The sequence below is a fragment of the Bubalus bubalis genome, chromosome 11 (genome assembly GCF_019923935.1).
Source record: "Bubalus bubalis isolate 160015118507 breed Murrah chromosome 11, NDDB_SH_1, whole genome shotgun sequence".
Taxonomy (NCBI): Eukaryota; Metazoa; Chordata; class Mammalia; order Artiodactyla; family Bovidae; genus Bubalus; species Bubalus bubalis.
The window spans coordinates 18,741,119-18,768,285 of NC_059167.1; the positions used below are offsets into that span (position 1 = coordinate 18,741,119).

A 27,167-nucleotide genomic window follows, 5' to 3' on the forward strand; every position below is an offset into this window, starting at 1 on the left:
TACTGTAAGTGATTCCGCAGCTGACTCATCTACTCTGAGGGCTTCGACAATAAGTCTAGATATATAGATCTACTCTCAGATCTGTGTCTGTAGCCTAGATCATCTGAACTCCCTTCTCTTATTGGCCAGCTATCTACCAAGTGTGTCTATTAGGATGTTTCCTGGGCACCTCAAACCCAACTTAGGCAAAACTACACTTAATATCATCTTCTCTGTTTTTTTGCTTTGGTTTGTGTTAAAAGTGAAATTCACATAAAATTCACAATTTTAAACATTCTTAAGTCTACAATTCAGTGGCTTTTAGTGCGGTCACTATGTTGTGCAACAATCACCACTAATTCCAGAACTTTTCATCCCTTCAAATAAAATTCTGTACATTAAGCAGTCATTCTCACTCTCTGTTATCCATTCCCCACAGCCCTGAAAACCACTAATTGGATTCTTGTTTCTATGGATTTGCCTATTTTGGGCACTTTCTATGAACAGAATCATAGAATATGATTTGTATCTGACTTGTTCACTCCCAGGTGGTGCAATGGTAAAGAATCCACCAGCCAAGCAGGAGACCCAGGTTTGATCCCTGGGTCAGAAAAATCCCCTGGAGGAGGAAATGGCAACCCGCTTCAGCATTCTTGCCTGGGAAATCCCATGGACCAAGGAATCTGGCAGGCTACAGTCTATGGGGTCACAAAAGGGCTGGACATGACTGAGTGACTTAACAACTACAACATCTTTCACTTAACATGTTGTGAAGGTTCATCCATTTGAACCATGTGACAGTACCTCATTCCTTTTTATGGCTGAATAACATGCTGTTGTATGGATATGCCAGGTTTGATTTATCCACTTATTAGTTGATGGACATTTGAATTGTTTTCACTGTGAATAATGGTACAATGCACATTTGTATGCAAATTTTGTTTGAACATATGTTTTCCATTCTCTTGAATGTTGTCTCTGGGAATGGAATTGTGGGATTATATGGTAGCCCTATGTTTAACTTTTGAAGGAAATACCAAACTGTTTTCGATAGCAGCTGCACCATTTTTTGTTCCCACTAACAACGTTTGAGGATTTTAGTTGCTAATATTTGTAATTCTCTGGATTTTTCTCCCTAGTTATACCTGTCCTAGTGGATGTGAAGTGATATCTCACTGGGGTTTTGGTTTGCATTTCTGTAATGAGCATCTAGGGCTTGCTTGGTGGCTCAGATGGTAAAGAATCCGTCTGCAGTGTGGGAGACCTGAGTTCAGTCCCTGGGTTGGGAAGATCCCTTGGAGAAGGGCATGATAACCCACTTCAGTATTCTTGCCTTGGGAAATCCCATGGACAGAGGAGCCTGGCAAGCTATAGTCCATTGACTTCCAAAGAGTTGGACACAACTGAGTGACTAAGCACAATGAGTATCTATCCATGTGCTTTTTGGCCATACATGTATCATTTTTCTGCAGTCTTTTTAGACTAGAGAAATGTCTATTTACATTCTTTGCTCTTTTAAAATTATGCTGGGAGGGACTGGGGGCAAGAGGAGAAGGGGATGACAGAGGATGAGATGGCTGGATGGCATCACTGACTCGATGGATGTGAGTCTCAGTGAACTCCGGGAGTTGGTGATGGACAGGGAGGCCTGGTGTGCTGCGATTCATGGGGTAGCAAAGAATCGGACACGACTGAGCAACTGATCTGATCTGATTATTAAGTTTTAAGAATTCTTTATTATGAATATCAGACTCATCAGTTCAGTTCAGTTGCTCAGTCACGTCCAACTCTTTGCAGCATGCCAGGCCTCCCTGTCTATCACCAACTCCCATAGTTTACTCATACTCCTGTCCATTGAGTTGGTGATGCCATCCAACCATCTCATCCTCTGTCGTCCCCTTCTCCTCCTGCCTTCAATCTTTCCCAGAATCAGGCTCTTTTCAAATGAATCAGTTCTTCCCATCAGGTGGCCAAAGTATTGGCGTTTCAGCTTCAGCATCAGTCCTTCCAATGACTATTCAGGACTGATTTCCTTTAGGACAGACTGGTTGGATCTCCTTGCAGTCCAAGGGACTCTTGAGAGTCTTCTCCAACACCACAGTTCAAAAGCATCACTTCTTCAGTGCTCAGCCGTCTTTATAGTCAGACTCTCACATCCATGCCTGACCACTGGAAAAACCATAGCTTTGACTAGATGGATCTTTGTTGGCAAAGTAATGTCTCTGCTTTTTAATATGCTGTCTAGGTTGGTAATAACTTTTCTTCCAAGGAGCAAGCATCTTTTTATTTCATGGCTGCAGTCACCATCTGCAGTGATTTTGAAGCCCCAAAAAATAAAGTCTGTCACTGTTTCCATTGTTTCCCCATCTATTTGCCATGAAGTAATGAGGCCAGATGCTATAATCCTAGTTTTCTGAATGTTGAGCTTTAAGCCAACTTTTTCACTCTCCTCTTTCACTTTCATCAAGAGGCTATTGAGTTCTTCTTCGCTTTCTGCCATAGGTGTGGTGTCATCTGCATATCTGAGGTTATTGATATTTCTCCTGGCAATTTTGATTCCAGCTTGTGCTTCATCCAGTCCAGCATTTCTGATGATGCACTCTGCATATGTTACATAAGCAGGGTGACAATATACAGACTTGACGTACTCCTTTCCCAATTTGGAAGCAGTCTGTTGTTCCATGTCCAGTTCTAAGTGTTGTTTTTTTACCTACGTACAGATTTCTTAGGAGGCAGGTCAGGTGGTCTGGTATTCCCACCTCTTTAAGAATTTTTCAAAGATGTATGATTTACAAATATTTTTTCCCTATTCTGCAGATTGTCTTTTCACTTTCCTTACAGCATCCTTTGATGCACAACATTTTTAATTTTGATGAAGTCCAATGCACCCTTTGTTTGTTTGTGCTTTTGGTGTCATCTTTGAAAGCTGTTGCCAACTGAAACTGTTGCCAAGTCTAAAGTGTCTTAGTGTGTTCAGGCTGCTACAGCAAAATTCCACAGACTGGAGAACATTATGAAGAGCAGAAATTTAATAGTCACTGTTCTGGAGGCTAGAAGTCAAAATCAGAGTGCCAGCAGGGCCAGGTGAGAGCACTCTTCCTAGTTGACTCACATGGCAGAAAGGGACTAGAAAGCTGTGTGGGATCTCTTCTATAACAGCACTAATCCTATTCATGAGGGCTCCCCGCTCATGACCTAATCACCTCCCAAAGGCCCTAATCACCTCCCAAGTAATAATATTATTAATATTCTATTAATATCATCACCTTTGGGGATTAAGATATCAGCAGATAAATTTTGGAGGGACATAAACATTCAGATTCTGTCAGATCTCTCCACAATGACCTGCCCATTTTGGGTTGCCCCACGGGCATGGCTTAGTTTCATCGAGTTAGACAAGAGTACGGTCCTAAAGGAATCCAGATTGGAAAAGAAGAAGTAAAGCTCTCACTGTTTGCAGATGACATGATCCTCTACATAGAAAACCCTAAAGACTCCACCAGAAAATTACTAGAACTAATCAAGGACTATAGTAAAGTTGCAGGATATAAAATCAACACCCAGAAATCCCTTGCATTCCTATACACTAATAATGAGAAAACAGAAAGAGAAATTAAGGAAACAATTCCATTCACCATTGCAATGGAAAGAATAAAATACTTAGGAATATATCTACCTAAAGAAACTAAAGACCTATATATAGAAAACTATAAAACACTGGTGAAAGAAATCAAAGAGGACACTAACAGATGGAGAAATATACCATGTTCATGGATTGGAAGAATCAATATAGTGAAAATGAGTATACTACCCAAAGCAATCTATAGATTCAATGCAATCCCTATCAAGCTACCAACAGCATTCTTCACAGAGCTAGAACAAATAATTTCACAATTTGTATGGAAATACAAAAAACCTCGAATAGCCAAAGCGATCTTGAGAAAGAAGAATGGAACTGGAGGAATCAACCTACCTGACTTCAGGCTCTACTACAAAGCCACAGTTATCAAGACAGTATGGTACTGGCACAAAGACAGAAATATAGATCAATGGAACAAAATAGAAAGCCCAGAGATAAATCCAAGCACACATGGACACCTTATCTTTGACAAAGGAGGCAAGAATATACAATGGATTAAAGACAATCTCTTTAACAAGTGGTGCTGGGAACTCAGGTCAACCACTTGTAAAAGAATGAAACTAGAACACTTTCTAACACCATACACAAAAATAAACTCAAAATGGATTAAAGATCTAAACGTAAGACCAGAAACTATAAAACTCCTAGAGGAGAACATAGGCAAAACACTCTCCGACATACATTACAGCAGGATCCTCTATGACGCACCTCCCAGAATATTGGAAATAAAAGCAAAAATAAACAAATGGGACCTAATTAACCTTAAAAGCTTCTGCACATCAAAGGAAACTATTAGCAAGGTGAAAAGACAGCCTTCAGAATGGGAGAAGATAATAGCAAATGAAGCAACTGACAAACAACTAATCTCGAGAATATACAAGCAACTCCTACAGCTCAACTCCAGAAAAATAAATGACCCAATCAAAAAATGGGCCAAAGAACTAAATAGACATTTCTCCAAAGAAGACATACAGATGGCTCACAAACACATGAAAAGATGCTCAACATCACTCATTATCAGAGAAATGCAAATCAAAACCACTATGAGGTACCATTTCACACCAGTCAGAATGGCTGCGATCCAAAAGTCTACAAGTAATAAATGCTGGAGAGGGTGTGGAGAAAAGGGAACCCTCTTACACTGTTGGTGGGAATGCAAACTAGTACAGCCACTATGGAGAACAGTGTGGAGATTCCTTAAAAAACTGGAAATAGACCTGCCTTATGATCCAGCAATCCCACTGCTGGGCATACATACTGAGGAAACCAGAAGGGAAAGAGACACGTGTACCCCAATGTTCATCACAGCACTGTTTATAATAGCCAGGACATGGAAGCAACCTAGATGTCCATCAGCAGATGAATGGATAAGAAAGCTGTGGTACATATACACAATGGAGTATTATTCAGCCATTAAAAAGAATACATTTGAATCAGTTCTAATGAGGTGGATGAAACTGGAGCCTATTATACAGAGTGAAGTAAGCCAGAAAGAAAAACACCAATACAGTATACTAACGCATATATGGAATTTAGAAAGATGGTAACAATAACCCTGTGTACAAGACAGCAAAAGAGACACTGATGTATAGAACAGTCTTATGGACTCTGAGAGAGAGGGAGAGGGTGGGAAGATTTGGGAGAATGGCATTGAAACATGTAAAATATCACGTATGAAACGAGTTGCCAGTCCAGGTTCGATGCACGATAGTGGATGCTTGGGGCTGGTGCACTGGGACGACCCAGAGGGATGGAATGGGGAGGGAGGAGGGAGGAGGGTTCAGGATGGGGAACACATGTATACCTGTGGCGGATTCATTTTGATATTTGGCAAAACTAATACAGTTATGTAAAGTTAAAAAAAAAAAAAGAATATAAGAAAAAAAAAAGAAAAAAAAAAAAAGAGTGTGGTCCTAGTGTGATTAGATTGACTAGTTTTCTGTGAGTATGGTTTCAGTGTGTCTACCCTCTGATGCCCTCTTGCAACACCTATCATCTTACTTGGGTTTCTCTTACCTTGGACATCGGGTATCTCTTCACGGCTGCTCCAGCAAAGCGCAGCCGCTGCTCCTTACCTTGGACAAGGGGTATCTCCTCACCGCAGCCCTTCCTGACCTTCAACGTGGGATAGCTCCTCTAGGCTCTCCTGCGCCGGCGCAGCCACCGCTCTTTAGGTGTGTGGTTGGTCCTCCCGGCCGCTACCCCTGGCCTCGGGCGTGGGGTGGCTCCTCCCTGCCACCGCCCCGACCTCAGATGCGGGGTACCTCCTCCTGGCCGCCACCCCTGACCTCGGACTTGGGTAGCTCTTCTCGGCCGTTCCTGCGCCGTCGCAGCCTGGCACTCTCGGCCGCTGCCCCTGACCTCGGACATGGGGTAACTCCTCTTGGCCACCGATCAGGCCCCAATACCACCTCTGGGTCATGGTGGAGAGATCTGACAGAATGTGGTCCACTGGAGAAGGGAATGGCAAACCACTTCAGTATTCTTGCCTTGAGAACCCCACGAACAGTATGAAAAGGCAAAATGATAGGATACTGATAGAGGAACTCCCCAGGTCGGTAGGTGCCCAATATGCTACTGGAGATCAGTGGAGAAATAACTCCAGAAAGAATGAAGGGATGGAGCCAAAGCAAAAACAATACCCAGCTGTGGATGTGACTGGTGATAGAAGCAAGGTCCGATGCTGTAAAGAGCAATATTGCATAGGAACCTGGAATCAAGGCAAATTGGAAGTAGTCAAACAAGAGATGGCAAGAGTGAACGTCGACATTCTAGGAATCAGCAAACTGAAACGGACTGGTGAATTTAACTCAGATGACCATTATATCACTACTGCGAGCAGGAATCCTTCAGAAGAAATGGAGTAGCCATCATGGTCAACAAAAGAGTCTGAAATGCAGTACTTGGATGCAATCTCAAAAACGACAGAATGATCTCTGTTTGTTTCCAAGGCAAACCATTCAATATCACAGTAATCCAAGTCTATGCCCCAACCAGTAACGCTGAAGAAGCTGAAGTTGAACGGTTCTATGAAGACCTACAAGACCTTTTAGAACTAACACCCAAAAAAGATGTCCTTTTCATTATAGGGGACTGGAATGCAAAAGTAGGAAGTCAAGAAACACTTGGAGTAACAGGCAAATTTGGCCTTGGAATACGGAATGAAGCAGGGCAAAGACTAAGAGTTTTGCCAAGAAAATGCACTGGTCATAGCAAACACCCTCTTCCAACAACACAAGAGAAGACTCTACACATGGACATCACCAGATGGTCAACACCAAAATCAGATTGATTATATTCTTTGCAGCCAAAGATGGAGAAGCTCTATACAGTCAGCAAAAACAAGACCAGGAGCTGACTGTGGCTCAGACCATGAACTCCTTATTGCCAAATTCAGACTGAAATTGAAGAAAGTAGGAAAACCACTAGACCATTCAGGTATGACCTAAATCAAATCCCTTATGATTATACAGTGGAAGTGAGAAATAGATTTAAGGGCCTAGATCTGATAGATAGAGTGCCTGATGAACTATGGATGGAGGTTCGTGACATTGTACAGGAGACAGGGATCAAGACCATACCCATGGAAAAGAAATGCAAAGAAGCAAAATGGCTGTCTGAGGAGGCCTTACAAATAGCTATGGAAAGAAGAGAAGCGAAAAGCAAAGGAGAAAAGGAAAGATATACACATCTGAATGCAGAGTTCCAAAGAATAGCAAGAAGAGATAAGAAAGGCTTCCTCAGCGATCAATGCAAAGAAATAGAGGAAAACAACAGAATGGGAAAGACTAGAGATCTCTTCAAGAAAATTAGGAATACCAAGGGAATATTTCATGCAAAGATGGGCTCGATAAAGGACATAAACGGTATGGACCTAACAAAAGCAGAAGATATTAAGAAGAGGTGGCAAGAATACACAGAAGAACTGTACAAAAAAGATCTTCACGACCAAGATAATCATGATGGTGTGATCACTCATCTAGAGCCAGACATCCTGGACTGTGAAGTCAAGTGGGCCTTAGAAAGCATCACTATGAACAAAGCTAGAGGATGTGATGGAATTCCAGTGGAGCTACTCCAAATGCTGAAAGATGATGCTGTAAAAGTGCTGCACTCAATATGCCAGCTAATTTGGAAAACTCAGCAGTGGCCACAGGACTGGAAAAGGTCAGTTTTCATTCCAATCCCAAAGAAAGGCAATGCCAAAGAATGCTCAAACTACCACACAATTGCACTCATCTCACATGCTGGTAAAGTAATGCTCAAAATTCTCCAAGCCAGGCTTCAGCAATTTGTGAACCGTGAACTTCCTGATGTTCAAGCTGGTTTTAAAAAAGGCAGAGGAACCAGAGATCAAATTGCCAACATCTACTGGATCATGGAAAAAGCAAGAGAGTTCCAGAAAAACATCTATTTCTGCTTTATTGACTATGCCAAAGCCTCTGACTGTGTGGATCACAATAAACTGTGGAAAATTCTGAAAGAGATGGGAATACCAGACCACCTGACCTGCCTCTTGAGAAATCTGTATGCAGGTCAGGAAGCAACAGTTAGAACTGGACATGGAACAACCGACTGGTTCCAAATAGGAAAAGGAATACCTCAAGGCTGTATATTGTCACCCCACTTATTTAACTTATATGCAGAGTAAATCATGAGAAACGCTGGACTGGAAGAAACACAAACTGGAATCAAGATTGCCGGGAAAAATATCAATAACCTCAGATATGCAGATGACACCATCCTTATGGCAGAAAGTGAAGAGGAACTAAAAAGCCTCTTGATGAAAGTGAAAGTGGAGAGTGAAAAAGTTGGCTTAAAGCTCAACATTCAGAAAACGAAGATCATGGCATGCGGTCCCATCACTTCATGGCAAATAGATGGGGAAACAGTGGAAACAGTGTCAGACTTTATTTTTTTGGGCTCCAAAATCACTGCAGATGGTGACTGCAGCCATGAAATTAAAAGACGCTTACTCCTTGGAAGGAAAGTTATGACCAACCTAGATAGCATATTTAAAAGCAGAGACATTACTTTGCCAACAAAGGTCTGTCTAGTCAAGGCTATGGCTTTTCCAGTGGTCATGTATGGATGTGAGAGTTGGACTGTGAAGAAAGCTGAGCGCCGAAGAATTGATGCTTTTGAACTGTGGTGTTGGAGAAGACTCTTGAGAGTCCCTTGGACTGCAAGGAGATCCAACCAGTCCATTCTGAAGGAGATCAGCCCTGGGTTTTCTTTGGGAGGAATAATGCTAAAGCTGAAACTCCAGTACTTTGGCCACCTCATGCGAAGACTTGACTCATTGGAAAAGACTCTGATGCTGGGAGGGATTGGGCGCAGGAGGAGAAGGGGATGACAGAGAATGAGATGGCTGGATGGCATCACCGACTCGATGGACGTGGGTCTGAGTGAACTCGGGAGTTGGTGATAGACAGGGAGGCGTGGCGTGCTGCAATTCATGGGGTGGCAGAGTCGGACACAACTGAGCGACTGAACTGAACTGAACTGACATATTCAGATACTAGCACAAGGTCATGTGGATATATACCTGTATTTTTACTCTTTTTTTTTTTTTTTTTTGTTGATGCTGTGGGTCTTGTGCGATCTTAGTTCCCCAACCAACAATTGAACCTGGGCCCATGGCAGTGAAAGCTCTAAATCTTAACCATTGGATCACCAGAGCACTCCTTTTATACATATATATGTGTGTGTGTATATATATAGGGGTTGCGCTGGTCTTTGTTGCTGCATGCTGGCTTTCTCTAGTTGGCAAGAGCAGGGGCTCCTCTACATTGTGATGCGCGGGCTTCTCATTGCAGTGGCTTCTCTTGTTGTGGAGCACCAGCTTTAGGCGCATGGGTTTCAGCGTGTGCGCTCAATAGTTGTTTCTTGTGGGCTCTAGAGCACAGGCTCAGTAGTTGTAGCCCATGGGCTTAGTTGCTTTATGGCATGTGGTATCTTCCAGGACCAGGAATTGAACCCATGTGCCCTACATTGGTAGGTGGATTCTTTTAACCACTAGACCACCAGGGAGCCCTCTGTTTTTAATAAAATTTTATTGTTTTATCTTTTACATCTTGGATTTGAGTTAATCCTTATATATGTTGTGGGGCTTCCCTGATAGCTCAGTTGGTAAAGAACGTAGGTGCAAGGCAGGAGACCTTGGTTTGATTCCTGGGTCGGAAAGATCCTCTGGAGAAGGCCTAGGGTACCCACTCCAGTATTGGGCTTCCCTTGTAACTCAGCTGGTAAAGAATCCACCTGCAGTGTGCGAGACCTGGGTTCGATCCCTGAGTTGGGAAGATCCGCTGGAGAAGGGAGCAGCTACCCACTCCAGTATTCTGGCCTGGAGAATTCCTTGGACTGTATAGTCCATGGGGTCGCAAAGAGTCGGATACGACTGGGTGACTTTCACTTTGTATATGTTGTAGTATAGGGGTCCAAATTCATTTTTTTGCATGTGTATATCTAATTGCCTCAGCACCAATTTTTGAAAAAACTTCTTTCCTCCATTGAATAGTCCTGGAACCTTTGTAAATCATCAACTGACAGTAAATGGGTGGGTTTTATTATAGACTCTCAATTATATTCCTTTGATAAATACTTCTATCCATGTGTAATTACCACACTGTTTTGATTATTGTAGCTTTCTGAAAAATTCTGAAGGCAAGGAACGTGAGTACTCCAGGTTCACTGCAGCATTGTTTACAATAGCCAAGATATGGAGACAACCTAACTGTTCATTGATGGGTGAATAGATAAAAAATATGTGAGAAACGTAAGTAATGGAATGTTATTCAGCCATAAAATCAATGACATTTTGACACTTGTGACCACGTGGATGGACCTTGAAGACTCTATGCTAGGTGAAATAAATCAGAGAAAGACAAACGTTGCATGCTCTCACTTTTATATGAAAACAAAAAAACAAAACCAAGCTCAAAAATATAGGGAACAACAGATTGATGACTGCCAGAGGTGGAGGGAGGTTGAGGGGTGGACAAATTGGGTGATGGGGGTCCAAAGAACAGACTTACAGCTATAAAATAAACACATCATGGGGGTGTAATGTACAATATTGTGACTGGAGTCAATAATGCCGTATTGCATATGTGAAAGTTTAAAGTAGATCTTAAACTTTCTCATTCAGTTCAGTTCAGTCACTCAGTCGTGTCCGACTCTTTGCGACCCCATAGACTGCAGCATGCCAGGCTTCCCTGTCCATCACCAACTCCTGGAGCTTACTCAAACTCATGTCTATCATTACAAGAAAAAAACTGGAGGGACTTCCCTGGAAGTCCAGTGGTTAGGACTTGGTGCTGTCACTACCCAGAGCTTGGGTTTGATTTCTAGTTGGCTGGGGAGCTAAGATCCCACAAGCCACACGATGTGGCTAAGAAAGAAAATAAAAATTTGTAACTGTTTATGGTGACAGATATTAATTGTTGTGGTGCATGTACACATGGAATAATGATGTTGCACACCTGAAACTAATACAATGTTACACGCCGATTATAAGTTCTCAAAAATGAGTTGGGAGGGGGGTCCCTCTTCTATTTTCTGGAAGAATTTGTGTAGAATTGGTATTGCTTCTTCCTCAAGTGTTTGGTAATAGTAATAGAATTCAACAGCAAAGCTGTCTGGGCTTGGAATTGTCTTTGTGAGGAAGTTTTAAACTAAAATTCATCTTAATAGATAAAGGGTTATTCTGATTACATTTAGAGTCACGTTTGGCAGTTTGCTTTAAGGAATTTGGCCGTTTCTTGTAAGTAGTTGAATTTATAATAACAAAAAGTTATTAATACTATTTATTATTCTTCTACTATATTAGGATTTGTAGTGATTCTTATTTCCATTTTCTTAACTGTGTTTGTGTCTTTTTTATCTTTTTTGGGTAAGTCTAGATATAAATTTGCCAACTTAAAAAAATCTTGTCAAAGAACCATCTTTTGGATTATTTTCTCTATTGTTTTCTATATCATGAGTTTCTGTTCTGATCGTAATTATTTTTTCCTATTTATTTTGGATTTAACATGCTCTTGTTTTCTAGCTCCATAAGACAATAGCCTAAATAACTGCTTTGAGACCTTTATTTTTTTCTGAGACAAGCTTTATATCCTACAGTTTCTCTCTAAGCATTGTCTTTATTTTATTTATTGTGTTTTCATTTTCATTCAACTCAGAATACTTTCTAATTTCCTTTGTGGTTTCTTTGACCAAAGTATCATTTAGAAGTGTATCGTTTAATTTCCAAATATTTGGGGATTTTCCAGATATATTTCAGATACAGATTTCCAGTTAATTCCATAGTGATCAGAGAAAAGACTTTATATGATTTTAGTATTTCTAAATTTACCAAGATTTGTTTTATTGCCTAACATGATCTATTTTGATGAATGTCCTGTGTGTACTTGAAGAGAAGGTATGTTCTGCTGTTGTTAGGAATATCAAGTTGGTTGATAATGTTGTTCAAGTCTTTCCTATTTTAACTGATTTCCTTTAGCTTTTTGTGCATTTGTCTATTTCTCTTTTCAGGTCAAACTTCAGACCCTCATGATGACAAAACCATGTTTACAAATTCTCAGAAGAGACACTTGTGATCATTATTATAGAATACAGTCCACCTATAACTCTGGGAGATAGTGATGGACAGAGGAGCCTGGCGTGCTACAGTCCATGGGGTCGCAAAGTCACAACTTAACGGCCGAGCAGTGGTCACACAGACAGGTTTCTTTTCTTGCTCCCCCTGCTGGCAGGTAAAATTTTTTAGTCCATCCTTGAACTCCAAGCTTTCTTGAGGGGCTTCCCTTGTGGCTCAGCTGGTAAAGAATCCACCTGCAATGCAAAAGACCTGGGTTTGATCCCTGGGTTGGGGAGATCCCCTGGAGAAGGGAATGGCTACCCACTCCAGTATTCTGGCCTGGAGAATTTCATGGATGGTATAGTCGTTGGGGTCGCAAAGAGTCACATGTGACTTTCACTTTTTCTTTTGCAAGGACTCTCTTTTATTGCCCAGTTTCCTCTTCTGTTTCTCTCCTTAGTAATTGTTATCAAGACTCTGAGACTTCTCTGGTGGCCCCGTGGTAAGACTCCGTGCTCCCAATGCAAGGGTCCCGGGTTCGATCTCTTCATCAGGGAACTAGATCCCACATGCCACAGCTAAGAGTTTGCATGTCTTGACTAAAGATCTGCAACAAAGGTTGAAGATCCTGAGTGCTGCAACTAAGACCTGACACGGCCAAATAAAGTAAATAAATAAATATTTATAAAAGACTCTAGGATAGTCCCCCCAGGCTTCCCCAGGAATTACCACTCTGCTTGTGTTTTTTTTTTTTTAACTTTCTTTTTTGACTTTCTCTTTTTAACACTTGGGGATTGCTCTTATTTTCCTGTCAGTGTAGTAATGTATTTAAATATATATTTTTTTAGTTTACCTAACATCTGCGTATCCTGCTGCATAAGTCTTTTTAGAATACCATGTCAAGAATACTCGTGGAAACAGAAGTTTCATTTTGAATTCCAAACTGTTTTTATTTATTTATTTAATGTTGTTACTATGTACTCGTGGTCCATGGTCAGCCCACTGATTGAACAAATGTCTCATCAACTCTCACACAACAGGTATATCTCCAAACACAGAAAAGAGATTATATATTGAGCACACTCTCTGTAGCAAATGTCCACTCTATTCACTGTTTTTGGATGTTAATTTTAAATGCCCTGGGCAGAAAATCTGACTGGCACAGCTAGAGATCAAGGTATTTTCTAGTACCTTTTTAACAGAGAAAAAGTTTTTAATTTGTTGACATCTCATTGTATCAATTTTCTCTTTTATGAATTGTGCTTTTACTGTCATGTCAACAAATTCTTTACTTAGCCTAGGTCTTGAAGATTTTCTCACGTTTTATTCTTAAAATTTTATAGTTTTGCATTTTACATTTACATCTATGATCAGTTTTTAATCAATTTTTGTGTAAGGTATGAGGTTCAAGTTGAGGTTAATTTTTTTTTCTTTTTACCTATTTTTTTTGTGTGCAATTACTCCAGCATCATTCTTCCTCAAAGATAAAGGAAAGACAGTCTTTCCTGTAACTGAATTGCTTTTGCACCTTTGTCAAAAATTGGTTGAGTGCATTTCTCAAAGATGAGAAATGGAGAAGGAAATAAGATCTTAAATATGTTATTTGACCCCAAGATTGAGATTTGGCAGAAATGATAATCACCAGATTGTGCAATTATGTGAGCCAAATCATTTCTTTTATTGATTAAGGCAGTTTGATTCACAACTTCTGCCTTAACTACTGGAAGGAAAATACAGCTCATAGGTTGGTGGACTCAAACATAATCTGATGAAATAGATTATTATATTTTATTTTATTTTATTTTTTTCCCCCTCCCCCAGCCGGCTGCCTCTTGCTCCCCAGATTATTATATTTTAAAATGACAAACCTGGAAACCTTTTACTTGTTTTGTATGTCTTGTTGGGGTTAAGACCTTTAAAATGCTGTGCTGAGTGACCTAAGGAAATCAGTAAGTCCATAAGCTTGGTTTGCTTACCTCGTAGATTCTACTTTCTTGTCACCTTTTGCATTATTCAGTTTTTTCTTATTAAAAATTTTTAAATTTTATTTTTTTATGGTGAGATGTACAAATGGGCTTCCCTGGTGGCTCAGAATCTGCAGGAGACCCAGTTTCGATCCCTGGGTTGGAAAGATCCCCTAGGGAAGGGAATGGCTATCCACTCCAGTATTCTTGCCTAGAGAATTCCATGGACAGAGGAGCCTGGCAGGCTTCAATCCATGCAGTTGCACAGAGTGACTAACTGTATTGTATTGTATTGCACTGTATACAAATGGGAAAGTACAAAAAACGTATAATTGTGTAAAGCAAAATCTAGTGAGTATTGGTACAGCTACTACGAAGGTCAAGAGTTGAACACTACCAACAAACACCCAGATGCTTACCATGTGCCCTGATCATATCAGCTCCTTCCATGAGCTAACCACTGGGTTTGTTGTTGTTCAGTTGCTAAGTCAAATCTGTAGTCCCTGCGTGACCCCACAGACTACAGCACACTAGGCTTCTCTGGCTCCTCCACTATCTCCCAGTTGTTGTTCAGTCTCTCAGTCATGTCCTACTCTTTGCAACCCCACGGACTGCAGAATGCCAGGATTCCCTGTCCCTCACTATCTCCCAGAGTTTGCTCAAACCCATGTCCATCGAGTTGGTGATGCCATCCAACCATCTCATCCTCTGTCATCCCCTTCTCCTCCTGCCTTCAATCTTTCCCGGCATCAGGGTCTTTTCCAATGAGTTGGCTCTTTGCATCAGGTGGCCAAAGTACTGGAGGATTAAATGCCATTTAAAATTTTAAAAAGGATTAAAAAATCTCCAAAGTCACTGCAGATGGTGATTGCAGCCATGAAACTAAAAGATGCTTGCTTACTCCTTGGAAGCAAAGTTATGACCAACCTAGAGAGCATATTGAAAAGCAGAGACATTACTTTGCCAACAAAGGTCCGTCTAGTCAAGGCTATGGTTTTTCCAGTGGTCATGTATGGATGTGAGAGTTGGACTGTGAAGAAAGCTGAGCGCTGAAGATGTTTTTGAACTGTGGTGTTGGAGAAGACTCTTGAGAGTCCCTTGGACTGCAAGGAGATCCAACCAGTCCATTCTAAAGGAGATCAGCCCTGGGTTTTCTTTGGAAGGAATGATGCTAAAGCTGAAACTCCAGTACTTTGGCCACCTCATGGGAAGAGTTGACTCATTGGAAAAGACTCTGGTGCTGGGACAGATTGGGGGCAGGAGGAAAAGGGGACGACAGAGGATGAGATGGCTGGATGGTATCACCGACTCTATGGACGTGAGTTTGAGTGAACTCCGGGAGTTGGTGATGGACAGGGAGGCCTGGTGTGCTGCGATTCATGGGGTCGCAAAGAATCGGACACAACTGAGCGACTGATCTGAACTGAACTGAACTGAAATACCATTTTGGAGAAGGAAATGGCAACCCACTCCAGTATTCTTGCCTGGAAAATCCCATGGGTGGAGGAACCTGGGAGGCTACAGTCCATGGGGTTGCAAAGAGTCGGCCATGACTGAAGCGACTTTACTTACTTACTTAAATACCATTTTGTCCTCAAGATATATTAATATCCTCATTTTATGGTTAGGAGTATGAGGCAAACTATTAAGATTATAAAAAATTATTGTGGTAGGTTAGAAATAAAACCTTCTAGGGAAATTTTGTGACATGCTAGCCAATCCTTAGAGCCTAGCTCAAGATCTTTTATCTTAAGTTCATTTCTAAAATCCCTCTTTTCCTCTTCTCTCTTTAAAACCTGAAAATTACAAAGTGCTACAGATAGCTTAGTTCTTAGTATCTTGGTTTGTGATGTGGCTTTCTCAACGAAGTTTTGCTATTAGTCCAACTGTTGGCTATCTGTCCAGTCTTGAAAACATGATTTTCAGCAATATAACCCTCACAAATAACTTATACTGTATTATGTAGATTTGGCTTTACTATTGGTCTAACTATGTCCCTTGAATCATCAGGTAAAAAATTATCTCACTGTAATTCAGGAGATGGGTTCTTGTCCCAGCTTTGTCAATTATTTGCTTTATGACCTTGGCGAGTCACTCAACCATTGGTGTCTCTCCTGGGTTAACAATTATCAGGACAGAGTCAGAGGACATGAGAATTGGCAGGGATCTTTGAGATTACATGGATACAATCCTTTTATTTCATAGAGAGTTGCATGATTTGCCCAAGAGCTTTCTAGAACAATCACAGTCTTCAGCATCTCAGACCAGTGCTCTTTACACCAGACTTTCTTCCAGTGTTGTTCTAAGAAACAATAGAAAAGACAAAAAGTGAAAGCACTGAATAAAAGACAATTTCCAAAACAAACAAACAAACAAAAAAACAGGTAACAATGTTAACCATTAGCTTGTATTGTAGCCTGAAAATTTACCAGGATAAATGTACCTCTCTCTTACCAAAAGCTGATTTAAAACTTGGAAGTTCTGAAGGTAAGTAAGGAAAGGTCAGAGAAATAAATTAATGGAGGAAAAAAAAAATAATGTTTGGCTTGCAGAACATTCCAAGACTACTTATATTCTCATATAAATTCTTTCTGGTCTTAGTTTGTGCAAGACGAAATTGGGTAACTGGAGACTGCCTGTTTTTAACACATTTCTGAAGGAATGGTGTGCTATAAAAGTTACTTGAAATCGAATTATTTGCCTGGCCTATACCACATATTACATCAGTTCTCTAATTTAGAGCCACTCCTTCTCTGGCCACTACCCAGAACAACGTGCTGAAACCTGCGGAAACCACAGTCAGCGCAAAAACTCCAAGTCCCATAATGCTCGAGAGCCTGTCTCTAGCGCCTCTTCGCAGGAGCAGCGTCTTCCGTATCGGGAGTTGTAGTCATTCAGAGGCTTCACTTCCGGGAAGTTGGGGAAGGGTGCTACTCCGAGGAACTACACTTCCCAGGAGGCCGTGCGCACGCCTCTCCGCCCTCGCCGCTGTCAGGCTCCACCTCTCCCGCTCCTCCCTTAGTGGGCTGCAGCGCTCACGCCTTCCTGTTAGTCCGAGCGGGGAGAAGTTCACTCCGATCAGCTGATCCTAACTGACAACAGGAGAGGAGGAAGCCCGGGAGGCAGCGAAGGAGGAGGGGGGGCGGAGATGGAGATGGGGATGGATCCACCGGTGCCCTGAAGAACAGCCCCCGCCTCCACCGGCGCCCCGTGGTTCCCGGACGCCGCCTCGCCGCGACGGAACTGCTTAGTGGTGGGGTTCCCGGGCCGCCGCGGTCAGGGAGGGAAGGGCACGGCCCTGCGCCGGGCGAGCGATAGCCCTGGAGCTCCCTCTGCCCCCGGGAGGAAGGGGGGGGGGGCCGGGTGCGGCTGGGGTGGGGGTGGGGTGGTATAAACAATGGATCCGGCTCTGGCCTCTGCCAGCGTGGGGGAGATTTGGGGGGACCTTCTTTGTTCTTAGATCCTGCTCCAGCCCCTCGGGTTGAGGTGGTGTTGCCTGGGAGGAAGGAAGGGTGAGAAATCCCCGGCTGGGGAGAGGCGCTGAGGTGGGAGTCCGAGTGGGCAGACTGTTTGCTTGGGTCTTGGTGGCTGGAGAGGTATCCTTTTGAAGGTTGGTTTTACATTTTTAATCAATTGTGACAATTTTGATTTTTGTTAACGTTGCGGGAGCTGCTTGGGCACGTCTGTGATTAGGGTGTAAATAAGGTCTACTAGTCATTCCTTCGCCTTCCCTGTTTATCTAAAAATCAGATGGATAGATTGATTTCTGTATGGGAGGAGTTGAATACCTGAAAGGAGGGCTTTACATTTCGTTGGAGCATTAGAATGGGTGTCCAGGCGAAGGGGAGTTAGAAATATGATTGTAGAAGGGACAAAAGCCCCTTTCTTGCTCCACTTATTTTTCTTTCTTTTTTTTTTTAAGTTATTTTAAAGTTGGGTTTTGAGTGACAAAGAGAAAAATTATTTAACTCACTGCATGCCTGGCTTTGCAGTGGGCCATAGTGAAGGAATTCTGTCTCCTGTCGCTCCTTTTTTGCAATTAGAGAAAAGGAGGAAAGGAAGTACAATAGTTATTTTTAAGTACCGTAGAATGGTTACTCTTTCCAGGTTGAGAGTCCTTAATAGGCATCTGTCTAGAGTTGAAACAGCCCAGTTACAAGGGTCTTTGGACCTGCCCAGGACTTTGATGGAGCTAGAGTTTATTATTATTGCTTCTGTAGCTTTTTACAGGCATCTTTCTTCGCCTCTCCCAATTGTGGAGCGCAGGGACGGGTGCAGAACGTTGTCCCTTCAAGGACTGTTTGCTTAGTGCTTTCGATCTGAATCTAATAACTCAAGGAACAGAGAATTTCAGACTGGGAAATAAAGCGACAGAGTCTGTTAAGTGCTTTGATCCTATAAGTAGTTGTTTTTAAAAGGAACAGCCTTAATCATGATTTTGAGGAGAAATTTCTAGGATCAGAATGAGTCAGTATTTAAGTTTCAAGAATGAAATTTCTCTTGGGAGTTTTGGCCTCATATTTAATCACAATCTTTTTATAAAGGTGCACTTCTTTTAGATGAGTGAAATACTTTTCCTGCCTCTATTGTAGGTATCCTCAGAAATATTGACTTGAGGTTGGATAATATTGAAAAGCTCCTGACCACTCTTTCATTACCAAAACCTTGCGGCTGAGGCCCCACCTATGAGCCCACCTCAGTAAATCCATCAGATCTCTCTCAGATAGCCACAAAAGACCCTTTCAAGTTGATTTTGACCACATATTTGCCTGCACTTTATGGAAGATGAAACTATCAAACCAAATCAACGTTGCTGCTGATTCAAGAGTCTTAGAGGCAGAAAATTAAACATTGGAACATTTGTGAGTGTGTGAAGAATTCTAATAGGACATCGATTGTTTTTTTTAAAAAAACAAAACACATTTTTTTAGGGTATTCAGAACCCTGTGGAAGTTGTGTGCAGTCTTCAGACTCAACACCACTGTCTTCACTTGCCCTGGGGAAAGCCCAGTTACTGTTACATGGTAGGTGGTTTCCTTCCAGTCTGAATATGAGTGCCCAGACTTCCCCAGCAGAGAAGGGCCTGAATCCAGGGCTGCTGTGCCAGGAAAGTTACACCTGCAGTGGGACTGACGAAGCTGTCTTCGAGTGTGATGAGTGTTGCAGCCTGCAGTGTCTCCGTTGTGAGGAGGAACTCCATCGGCAGGAGCGCCTGAGAAACCATGAGCGGATCAGACTCAAAGCTGGCCATGTCCCTTACTGTGACCCCTGCAAGGGCCCCAATGGGCACTCTCCAGGTGTGAAGCAGAGGGCAGTGGTGAGGTGCCAGACCTGTAAAATCAACTTGTGCCTGGAGTGCCAGAAGAGGACTCATTCTGGGGGTAACAAAAGGAGGCACCCCGTTACTGTGTACCATGTCACTAAGGTCCAGGAGTTGCTGGAAGAGGAAGGGATGGATGAGGAGACCAAGAGGAAGAAGATGACTGAGAAGGTTGTGAGTTTCCTCCTAGTAGATGAAAATGAAGAAATTCAGGTAAGCGCTCAGTGATCTAGGATTCATGTGGTAGTGGAGGAGATGTGTTGTTGGCAGGTGACTCTCAGGGAACGTCCAGGAGGAGCTCACATTTTAATCGCTAAGAGGCAAGACTTCCGAAAGCTTAAGTTGCATGGAGTCAGATTCAGTCACTTAACCAGCTGCATGACCTTGGGCTGAATTACCAGGACTTTACCTCTCTGAGCCGTAATGTTCTCATCTGTAAACTGGGGGCAGTGCCTGCTTCACTGGGTTGTCGTGAGGAAGAAATGACACAGTGTTTGTAAAGCCTGTTAGATAATGAATACTCAGTATATGATAGCTGTCATTATTATTATTAGCATTATTATCAGAAAGAACTGATTTAGAACCATTTTCTGAATGAGAGCACTTTGGTAAGTTGTGAATACATGTGAATGAGAAGAGACTGTGTGTACAGAGAAAGAAACACGGACTTTTTTGGTGGGTCCCAGGGGAGTGGAAGGCTGTAAGTCATAACCCTGCTAGCTCCATTGGGAGACAGGTCTTTGACAAGTGGGCATTTCCTAAGGGTAGTACCCTCTCCAGATGGGCTCTTATTCTCATATATTAGCTTCTGGTCAGTAGAGGCCAGTAAGGGCATCTGTGATTACAGGACTGGAGAAATATTTAATTCCGGGCTAGGGAGAGGGTGGTGAGTGATAATAGGAGCAAGTTGGGGAAATGAAAGTGTGTGACCGTTGGGCCGTTTGGTAAAGGGGGTAGATGAATGAATGTACTTTCCACTGAAGCTAGCTAGTATCATCATTTCTGTACTTTGGAATGAAGACTGCTTGAATTCACATCCTGGCTTCACTTATGGACTGTATCACCACAGATAAGTTATTTAAACTCCGTGCCTCAATTTTGCTTCCACATCGTAGTAGCAATTGAGAGGATTCAAAGAAATTAGGAATGGAAATGGAAAGGCCCTTATCACCCGGCCTGGCATTTGGAGTCAGCATCAGTTTGTTGTATTTGTCAGTATCAGGGAGTGTTGGTGGTACATCCAGTACTTTTGGTTGTGATGACTCCTCAAGCCTCCAGATTGGAGGAGTACGTTTGTAAGTTACCACTTGGAAACTGTCTAATTACCCTCAAATATTTTTCATCAGTCTTTTTCCTCCTTAGATAAGATTATGGAGATGAATTGCATCATGATTTCTATGTACATGTATTGTCAGCTACTCTGCTAACACAGGCTTTTCTTTCTTGGCTGAAAGGAACTAATAGAGTTATGGAAGAGTGACCCAGATCCCCTTCTGCCTCCCTTGTTAGCAATAATGTCTCCTTTATGGATTATGCTCTAATTGGGTGACAGTGTGGACTAAATATTTATAAATGGAACACTTGGATTTGGATGATTCTTGTTGGTTTTACCACCAGTTCTCTTTAATGTGGAATACTTTGCAGTGTTGTCAGTGCCATAAAATGAGAGGAAGATTTGGGATGACCAGTAATCCTCATGGATACTGGGTCAACACCAAAAAGAGTGTTTCTTAAGGGGAGGAGGCTGTAATTTATTCTTTTTTTTGTAGCATTGATAGATATTTCTTAGTAGAGAATTAAGAAAATAGAAGAATGTATACCAAAGAAGACAAATCCAACTGTTTGTGCACCTGTTTTTCTTGTAATGTGTCATATATATATATATATATATATATATATATATATAATATAATTGGGTTATTCTGTAAAGATTTCTCCTTCATAAACATTGACTACTTCCCAGGAAATAACAGTTTATTAATTGCAAGCAGCTTTGGTTGGGACTAATGGATTAGATGAGAATTTTAGGTGGAGATTTGTTCTCATAGAGTCATAGTGGTAACGTACGTGGAGAAACTATCTGGTTCCCTTTTCTAATGTGAAGGTCTGAAACAATTAGAGAGGTGATTGTCTGATATAAATCTAGATGATGAACTCAGCTCGATTGTAAACTCCTGGAGTGCAGGACCCTGTGTTGTGCCCTGGGTCATACAATGGTGGACATATCAGCCCTTAAATACTTGATTGGTGATGTCACATCTCAGCCTCAGTTTTTTAGAAATGAATATCGCACACATACTTAGTAAAAAGGCTAAAACCATATGAAAGGACATACAATGACAAGAGTTCCCCTCCTACTCCATGCTCTTGGTCTCTTTTGTTAGAACATTCACCATTAACAGTTAACTATGCGCCCTTCTAGAATTTTTGTCACGTATGCTTATGAACATATGTATGCATCTTTTAAATTTTTCAACAAAAAGGGAATCTAATATACTTGCTGCTCTGTCCTTGGCTGTTTTTCACCAAAGGATACTTGTAGAACTTTCCTTATCTCCACTTTGGGGTTTACCTCATTATTTAAAGGCTGCCTAGTACTTGGTTGAATGGTTTTTCTATAATTTTAGCCTATTATGGGATGTTTGAGTTATTACAACCAAGGATGTATTGAATATTCTATAAATCTATTTAGAAATGGAATCTTTGTCAAATGATATGTGCATTTTACCTTTAGATCAATACTACCAAATTTCTGAACCTTATTTTTTTTGTTCCTGCAGTGCTTCTCTGAATCTCCCCTGGGTTCTGGTCTTGGCTCATCATAGTTAAAATTTAAAGAGCTCTTACTGTGGTACTTGGCACTATGCATAGCATTTGCGCTCATTGAATCCTGATGACAGATAGCTCTGTATTAGTTTCTTACTGTTGCTGTAACAAATTATCACAGATTTAGTGACTTAAGACAAGTTTTTCTATTATAGGTCAGAGATCAGAAGTCCTAAAATGGATTGATGGGGCTGTGTTCCTTCTGGAGACTATGGAAGAATTTGTTTCCTTATCTTTCTAGCTTCAAGAAGCCTCTTGTGTACTTTGGCTTGTGGCCCCACCACCCAGCTTCAAAGCTAGTAGTGTTAACATCTTCTAATCCCCTTTTCCATCTTTTTTCTTCTGCTGTCACTTGCTTCTCTGCCTGTGGCCCTTCTGCCTCCCTCTTGCAAGGATCCTTGTGGTTACATTGGATTCACTTGGATAATCCAGCATATTCTCCCCACCTCAAGGTCCTTAATTCAGTCATATCTGCAAAGCCTTTTTGCCCCATGATGTGACGGATTTGCAGGTTCTAGGCACTAGGATGGCATCTTTGGAGGTGGGGTGGGGGCACTTTCACCCTACCACAGCCTGTGAACTAAGTGTAAGTCCTAGTCAGCTGGGCAGCTATAACAGAATAGCATAGATGGGGAGGCTTATTAACAACAGAAGTTTATTTCTCACGGTTCTAGAGGCTAGGAAGTTCAAAATCATGGCACTGATAGATTCAGTGTCTGATGAGTGTTTGGTTCATGACAGCTGTCTTCTCATCATGTCCTGACGTTGCAGGAAGAACCTCTCTGGAGTGTCTTTTATAAGCACACTAATCCTGTTCATAAGATTTCTACCCTCATGACTGAATCACCTCTCAAAGGCCTTACTTCCTAATGCTATCACGTTGGGAGTTGGATTTCAACATATGCATTTTAGGGGAATACAGCATATCATCTAGAAGCAGTGTATTTTCTTGATGAGGACACTGAAACACAGAGAGATGAAATGACTTGCCAAGGTCAAGTTACAATAAGTGGCAGAGGATTTGCGCTCCAAGATCCTTGTGCTATAATACTTCTGTTCTCTCTCACCAAGTCATTTAAATGTTCTAATCAAACTTCATTCTGGTCAGTAGCATCAGCTTACCAATTCCTCATGGCTACTGTGAGGATCAAATGAAACACAGCTCTGTGTAAATGCAGGACTGTTAGCATTGAAGAACTCCTTCCTCATATCAGTGAAGATTTCATGATTTAGGCCCCGATTTTGCTTTTCTCTGCATGTTTCTAGGCATTTGTGGGCTTTGATCATTTTCAGTTGAGTGCATAGGGATGATTTTAGCAGCTTGTAGGCTGTTACTGTTATGTGAGGTTCCCTCAAATTCTCTGGCCTAGAATCTCCTAAGATTTGTTGTTTGTGATCTGCATATTATTTAGTTTCTTTTGGAAGACCTGGGAGGACAAAAAGCTTCCTTTTGGAGGTGACAATTTTATCATTGACCCGTTGCCATTTGAGTGTATACTGGAATGGCAAATTTGGGGAGAGATTGACTTTTAGTCTCAGAAGCAGGAACTCATTGGTGGCTCTTAAATGGACACATTTGGCCTACTAGCCAAAGACATTTCATTCATTCATCACCTTTATGGTGTATATCTGCTGGTGCCAGTCATTTTCTAGGCTCCAGAGATAAGGCTTGGTCCATGCCGTCATAAGAGCTTACCATTAAGGGAGGAAAGCAAAGTTCACACATGTAAAACACATAAAAAAGGTGGTTTCAATGTATAATCAAGGAAGAGTGACTGAGAAGCCACTTTTGCCAGATGGTCAGGGAAGGTTTTATTGTAGAGGTGACTCTTAAGCAAAGACATGATGGTTAATACCACCTGGGGAAAGAGACCTCCAGACAGAGGAAAATGAGAACAGAAAGTAGGTGGGCTGGCATGTTTGAGTAGAGAAAGAATGCCTGTGTTGCTGGAGTGAGCTGACAGAGAGTGGTGAGGATGCAGGTGCAGAGCTAAGCAGTTGCCGGATGCGTGGGGCCTTGTAGGCCATGGAAATAAGTGTGGATTTTAAATGTTGTGGGAGGCACCAGATTGCTTTATGCTAGAAGGTCACTTGCGCTGATGGAAGTTTTTTAGAGATGCTCTTGACTTTGGTGTGAAGACTAGGAGACTTTGTAGTGTCTAGGAGAGGGCAAGAGGAAAGCAGGGAACCCACGTAGGAGGCTGTAGCAGATGCAGAGGGGAGAAGGAGCCTGGATTTGGTGCAGTTATTGTCATGGTGAGATGGAAAAACATTGATGAATTTGTGGCAAAGTTTGGATTGCTGGTATGTTGGGTGGGTGAGTGAAGGAGAGAACTCAGTAGTGACTCCTAGGCATTTGGTTTGTGCAAATAACACCTACTTAAAACCCCAGACTTAAATTGATAAAACTTTTAAGAACTCAGTTCACATAATAAAGAAAAAGTTAAAGTAATCTCATTTGTTATTATCTAGCACAGTAGTTCTCAACCAAGGGTGATTTTGCTTGCCCCCAGGGGTAGGGGTGGGGGGGCATTTGGTACTGTTTGGAGACTCCTCTAATTGTCACTGCCGGGGCATCAGGGATTATGTGCTTCTGGCTAGTGGGTAGAAGCCAGAGTCCTGCTGAGTATCTTAAAATGCATAGGGTAACTCCCACCTAGAGAATAACCTGGTACAAAATGTCAAGGGTGCTGAGATTGAAACTGATCTAAGAGATGAAGATTTGTTCTGATAGGAGACCTGAATTCCAGTGAAGTGGAAAACATTTAACCAATACACCACTTTTTATTCCCTCTTCTGGTTCTTTCTGTGCCTCAGAAGTAATTTAGCTGAAATCAATATTATCTTTTGGTATATTTTGTAACCTCTCTAGTGAAATGGTTAGACCTTCTGTGTTGTATTCATTGATTTTTCTAGACATTACTGGAACTGTACTTGGAAAACCAGAGACTCATGGGTCCATTATTTAGAAACTCGCAATAAGTAAATGATCCACACTGACAAGAGATCTATAGTTTCTTGAAGTTAGAGACAACGCCCTTAGCAAATAACTCAAAGGTTAGAAGAATAAAGTTCTAACAATTAGAGTTCTTAATGGAGGTAGGGGGTAGTATTTTTCTCTTTGTTGAGTCTTGTGAGGGATTCAGACATCTTGTCTTGCTGAAATATTTCTAGTCACAGAAATGGTGAAAAAATTTATATACATATATATATATATAAAACACAAAATTATACATTTATATATACACAGATCCACATCTAATATATGTATATATAAATACTTAAACCCCAAGTTTTTCTTCCTTTTTACAACCACTCCATTCTTCACTGTCTCTTTTCTACAAACTTGCTATAAGAACAGAGCAGCACACTAACAATCTCTTGCCCCTGTTTCATCCTCATGCTAACTGATCCCCAGTGGTAGGGTAGGGTAGCTGTGTGCTCTTCATGCCAAAAAGCTCTGGAAGTTAAATCCCCTCCTGCTGAACATGTGGGGTGATAAGGAAGCCCAGTGACCCAGGAGTGGTCCATGAGACCCTTAAGAAAGTGTCTCCTGGGGTAGGCCTTCCTAGCCTAGAAATCCAGAGCCCTGAGCCCTGTCTGAAAGGGAAGGCCAGGGTATGCCTTCCTGTCCTTCAGTGAAGTCGGTGGTGGACCTCATCTCACTGAGACCGTTCCTTTAAGAAGACCCATCACGTTGTTTGGCTGCTCCACTTGTTTACAGTCCCAGAATAGTGTGGCTCAGAACACTGGGAGTTGGCCTTTTTTTTTTTTTTTTTAATTGGCTAAAAGAGACATTATTCTAGTGGGATTCAGGAATGGAAAATAGCTGAGGATGTTTTTGTACTGTATGGGAATCCTTGACCCCAAACAGGCTGTGCTGGTCTGTCCCATTTCTTTTCTGCTTCTGTCTTAGACTCATCTGCAGGTGACCCCCTGGGGCCTTGTCCTCTGCTGCCTGGTCTAGGGTACCTTCCAGGGGCTTGCTCTTCCCAGGACCTCTGTTTCAGAGAAGCTGGCAGAAACCCCTCAGGACTTAACCGGTCGGTAGGTCAGGAACCTGGGGATCATAATTGTCTAACTTGTGGAACTTCCTTATTTTTCTCTTCGAATGGTCAGACTATTATAGTATAAGGACTCATTTTGGTGCTGTGGCTGGTTAGCCCTTTGGCAAATTCTGGTCAAAACACAAATATATTTACTCTTGGTTATTAGGTGCCATGTTAAAAAATGTAACAAAAAACCCCTCCCATAGATCTGCTTAGGAGCTGTCTGTCAAAATAATAAGCAGTAATTGGTACAACAGTAGAGACTCCATTTCCCTCCACGACCTTTTACTCATAGAAAGCCAAGTAAAAGTCCCTTTTGTTTAGTAATAGTAGTTGGGGGAGGGCATTGTATGATATTATTGGGAAACTGGGGTTGAGGATGACTCAGACAAACAGGAAGATGAAAGAACCCCTATTATATGCCTCTAATTTCTGCTCAGCATCTTGTGAGCTCACTCAGCCTTGGGCTTATTCAGTTGTAACAGACTCCTGGCATTTAACCTGGGAGGCTATTTTGTTTAGTCCAGGGCTGTTTAAAATTTGACCCATGCAAGCCATCAAAACCACTGTGAGTCAGCTTTTCAGGGAACCTATCTTTAACTATTTCAGGTTACCTCCAGTTTGTATGATTCTAATTTTTTTCTGGTCTGTCAGTTCCTTGAAGTGATTGATTTTTTTTTCTGGAATTTGGTAAACATTTGGCTTTTTTGAGTCGGGGTTAGTATACTAGGCAGATTTCTCATTAAGTTGACGGTGTATGTTTTCCCTGTGGCTGCATCTCCGGGCTGTACTACTCTTGAGTTGGTCC

At 41.8% G+C, this 27,167-nt stretch overlaps 1 protein-coding gene across 3 annotated transcripts in view; it reads left to right on the plus strand.

The window, feature by feature from the left end:
- Window positions 1-17,189: 17,189 nt before the first annotated feature.
- ZFYVE1 (zinc finger FYVE-type containing 1) overlaps window positions 17,190-27,167 on the plus strand; it is a 44,878-nt gene continuing 34,900 nt past the window's right edge. For 2 of the 3 annotated variants that reach the window (XM_044924765.1, XM_006055199.3), the window contains exons 1-2: window positions 17,190-17,417; window positions 18,757-19,697. In XM_044924765.1, coding sequence (XP_044780700.1) covers window positions 19,215-19,697 — 483 coding nt within the window. In that variant the 5' untranslated portion in view covers window positions 17,190-17,417; window positions 18,757-19,214. The remainder of the gene's footprint in view (window positions 17,418-18,756; window positions 19,698-27,167) is intronic. The other variant, XM_006055198.3, reaches the window with a different exon arrangement.